At 40.1% G+C, this 4,665-nt stretch overlaps 1 protein-coding gene across 2 annotated transcripts in view; it reads left to right on the top strand.

The window, feature by feature from the left end:
• ANKFN1 (ankyrin repeat and fibronectin type III domain containing 1) overlaps positions 1-4,665 on the top strand; it is a 368,177-nt gene that overhangs the window by 294,739 nt on the left and 68,773 nt on the right. For both annotated transcript variants that reach the window (XM_006154669.2, XM_027774263.1), the window contains 2 exons: positions 119-251; positions 725-841. In XM_006154669.2, coding sequence (XP_006154731.1) covers positions 119-251; positions 725-841 — 250 coding nt within the window. The remainder of the gene's footprint in view (positions 1-118; positions 252-724; positions 842-4,665) is intronic.

Raw genomic sequence — 4,665 nt, 5'->3', positions numbered from 1 at the left:
TCCTAAATATATTTTAAATCATCTCGATTATCGTGTCCAAAGGATACTTTTTTTTTTCAAAGACTCAGCTTGGTAGAGATGGTTGAGGACAACTTTTGTTTTACTTTTTGTTTTTTAGGGGACTCTACATAGCCGTTATATTTTATTACAAAGACAATATGTTAGTCACCAGTGAAGATCAAATACCGATTGTTGAAATAGATGACGCTCACACGAGTTCCATTACACAAGATTTTCTGTGGTTTACAAAGGTATACTGAGTTCCAATTTCACTTTTCCCTACTTTGCACCAATGTTACTGCACATAAATCTCTAAAGCCTTAGTTGAGAGGTCTCCAATGATTAAAGTATTGAAGTGAAAGTAAATTATCTTGAAGGTCCCTTTCAGCCCTAAAATGCTACATGTCATTAAAAAAACTACCAAAGTAGTGTCTACACTACATTTTCAAAGCAAAGAAGCTTGCATCCTGTCAGACTGTGTCTCCACTATTCTAAGTTATGGGATCATTTGGCAAACACTAAAATGTGGATCTGACTGTTTCATTAGCATTCAGATCTTTTTCCAATTGGACAGAGATCAAAAAGTTGTTTTGCGTGTATCTGAAAATGGACTGGAGAACAAACATCAGGGGTCAGGTTTCCTTCTCCCTGCTTTGCTTTGATGCCACAACCTAAATCATGTACTGGCTTGGATGATGATATGACCTCGTGACTTCTTTTGCAGCTGTCTTGTATGTGGGAAGATATAAGGTGGTTGAGGCAGAGTGTACCTATCTCCATGTCCTCATCCACAGTACTGCAAACTCGGCAGAAGATGCTTGCAGCAACAGCCCAGCTACAGGTGAGGGACCAAGTTTCAATCCAGAGCCCCAAGGAATTTTTTTTTTTAACTTGGATAGTTCCATTACCAATCCCACCTAGAGAAGAAAAGTTGGTTCCTTCCTCTTTTAGATCCCTAGGCTTCTTGGGCAGTATGAGCTACATATTTGCTCACGTGAGGAGTTTGTGTCTTTAGCAATCTCCTTCAAGGGGGTCTCTCTTGAAGTCTACAAGTGACCCTCTAAACAAAGAATAAGGAGACTTGAGTTCTAGACTTGATATTAATCAATCAACCCATTTCTCCTCTCCAGGCCTCAGTTTTACCAACTGCAAAATAAGAGGAGTTTGACTAGATCATGTGAAGAATCTTTGCTACTTTGGCATATATGAGTGTGGAGATGGAGAAGGACACCAGAAGATGTTTTGAGGAATTTTTGGTGCAATGCTTTCAGTAAAGCATAGGCATTTGCATAAATTTTTGCTTTTAAGAAATAATAGCAATAATAATAATAACCAAAAAGCAATTCTTAAAAGATTACTTCTAATCCTGAACATATCTCCATCCTTCCATACTATCAGTCATATCAGACCCAGCCGCCAAGCCTCAGAAAAGTCTTTGCAAGTTTATAGAGCTCCTCCTAGAACTTGCATTGAATTCTAACCAAGCTTTTCTGGGTTTTCTGTTTATCATTTTCTGATATTAACTAAATTTGTCATTTTTAGAATGGAAAAGCATCTGCTACATGAATTTGGGGTTCTTAAGAGATTGCTGAGCCATTACCAGCATGGGTATCTGCCTGCAAGGCTGTCAGTTACAACCCCAGAAATATGCACACTAGAAATTGTCATCAGGAAAGTCATGATGTATTTTTCTATGTTTTTCTATGTAACAATGTGTCACAACTTTCCTAATGACCCAGTATATAAGTTGTGTCTATCTAGGCTATACTAGCCAAGCTACAAAAGTAGTCTCATGACCAAGGAAAAAAAATATAAAAAAAATAAATAAATAACAACTATGGCTCTGTCCCTACGTGCAATTATGGGAACTTCATTTCTTAACCATCCCCTCAACAATAATTACAATATAACCCCCCATGATAACTATAATTATTGTGTTGCTATTATAATTAATTTTGACAGGTAACTTTTATCTCTCGGTGCTATATTCCATTACACAAATAGTTTCACTATCCTGTGTCCTCAGTGACCTCAGAGATTTTAGCAAATAGTGTTCTTCATTTCAATTCACTCTTGACTACAGAATTTTCTCCTCTAACTCAAGGAGAAGTTCTTGAAGTTGGGCCATGATGTCTATGCTGAATTCAAAGCACCCCTTCCTTTCATCACTGACCCACTTGAGTTGGACCATGACTCTCTACCTCAAACTGCTCTTTCTTTAGAATAACGTAAACTCCCAGAAGGCTCACAGCCCTTGGTGGACCTTCTCATTAGCCCACCATACAGCTCAGACATACCTGGATCACACTAAACAACTTTAAAATTGCAAGCAAGGCTCTTTATCATGTGTTTATTGGAGGCTTCCGAGAACACTTTCATCTGATATCAGTAACATGAGAAGGATCAGGCTGTTACATGCCCATGCAGTCAGATACAGGGAAGCCATGATTGCCACTGGGATCCTGCTCAGCGACTCCCTTGCAGTATCTCTTGTATTTCCCTCAAATCTATTTACCCCTACCACTTTCCATAATGTATAATGTTATCTAATGGTCTCATCTCATCTGTCTACTAAATTTGTTTTCTCACACCATAAAGCAACTACATAAAGCCTTCTCCATTCTCTCACATATCCCCACACTCTCCATTCCCCATCTTTGGTGATGACTTCATTGTATAAATCATTAAGAAAATAAACATGAATTTAAGTTTTATTCACGGTCAAATCAAGAAACTTTCTTGCACTGACCCCTTCTTTCCTTTCTTCCCTCCTATTCCAAAAGATAACGTCTTATTCCTCCTCCCAAAGACTCATCTTTCCAAATGTGCTCTGGATCTCATCTTTTCATTTAAATTAAAAATACTCAAATCTCTCCAATGCAATTTTCTCCAAAATTTGTCCCTTGACCTCTCATGCCCCTTCAACTTCAAACTATCTCTCCTCTCCCCCTTATACCCAAACTTCTTGAAAGAGTTGCCTTTTGTCTTTTTTGTTTTGTTTTGTTTTTAATTTTGACAGAGGGTATATGCTCTCCCAGAAGAGAGGGGGAGAGAGAGAGAGAGAAAGTGAGAAAGTGCTCCCATAAGGGAGGGTCACAAGGCCTGGGACTCAAACTGTGCAGCCAGCCACATGGGATCTACCTGCCTTAACCACCACACCACTGACTGACCCACCTCTTTTCTTTCTCCACTTACTTCTTCATTTACTCGTTTCTCAGCCCTCTTTCTGATTTCTGCTACCACCATAACTACAAAACTGCTCTCTAAGGCCACCAGTAATCAGAGGCAGATTATGCTAATGAGGTAGGAGCTTCTGAATCCTTCAGTTTCATGAACTCTGTGAATGTGGAATTCAAAGTGTTTTAAGTGGGGAGAACACTGGTTGCAATCGAGCAGCATTTCTGGCAAACTGTTTAAAGAAATGTCAAGGGAAAACAGGAACCTGCCATTCTAAAACTCTGTTATTAGCTAGGGAAAGGATTTTCTTTCCTCATTCTAAATAAATACCACTTTCAGGACCAGCAACAGTGGTATAGCATAGTGCAATGTTCTGCAATGCTGAAGGCCCATGAAAGATCAGGATTTGGTCTCAAAGTTCCACCTGTGCACTCTGGACATACATGCATGAGCCCACAATCCTTGATAGCCAGGAGGGCTCTGAAGATTTGTGTGATGAGGCCCTGTTAAGGGTGCTTGTCTTTCTCTCTCTATTCCCTCTCTTTCTGTCAAGAAATCTATGTTTTAGTAAAAAATATTTACCTTCATACCTAATTGTATATTTGTAATTTTGTATTCTTTGTCTTAAAGAGGACCCCAAAATTGTATGGGTCAGGCCTTCATGAAACTTAGATCTGTCCCTTCCAATGACTTCAGTTTCATTAAATCCAATGGACACTTTTATTTTAAAGAGAGATTTTTGCTATAGGGTGCATGCACTCGTCAGAAAGACAGAAAGGGAGAAATCACCCCACAGATGATTTTTGCATGTTCTCGCCAGAAAGACAGAGAGAGAGAAAGCAAGAAATCACTCCCCAGTGGGATGACCATGCCACAATCCCTTTTCCTCCTTTCTTGTCTCAGGATTAGGGACACACACACACACACACACACACACACACACACACACAGTGTGAGTTTAAGCCACTGGGTCCAGGACTCAAACTACAGTTGACTATGTGGGAGTCCAGTGACAAAAGCACTGTGCCAACTGCTAGTCCCCCAGTGGACACCTTTAAGGTTTCTTTGCAACTGATGTCTCAGCAGTGTTTGTGTGCTCTCTCTCTCTCTCTCTCTCTCTGTCTCTCTCTCTCTTTAAGATATGTTTGCTATAGAGTGCATGCACTCGCCAGAGGGACAGAGAGACAGAAAGCAAAAAATCACCCCCAGGGAGGATGATCACACAATCCCTTCTCTTCTATTCTCCTCTTAGGATTTTGGGCACACATGCACTCGCACCCAAAGTTTTTAAGCTGCCGGGTCTAGGACTCAAACCATGGTAGGCTACATGGGAGTCCAGCAATATAACCATTATGCTATCTGCTGGTTCCTCACTTTCTTTTTTTAAACTGCCACATCCTTTGGCTTCCACAATTCCACACCTTTCTGATTTTCTTCCAACTTTCTGGTCTTTCTACATCCTCTTTCCCAGCTCACACACTCTTTTCT

This window comes from Tupaia chinensis, unplaced genomic scaffold, assembly GCF_000334495.1.
Source record: "Tupaia chinensis unplaced genomic scaffold, TupChi_1.0 Scaffold000416_1, whole genome shotgun sequence".
Lineage (NCBI taxonomy): Eukaryota > Metazoa > Chordata > Mammalia > Scandentia > Tupaiidae > Tupaia > Tupaia belangeri.
This window is presented reverse-complemented; position numbering and strand designations above follow the sequence as displayed.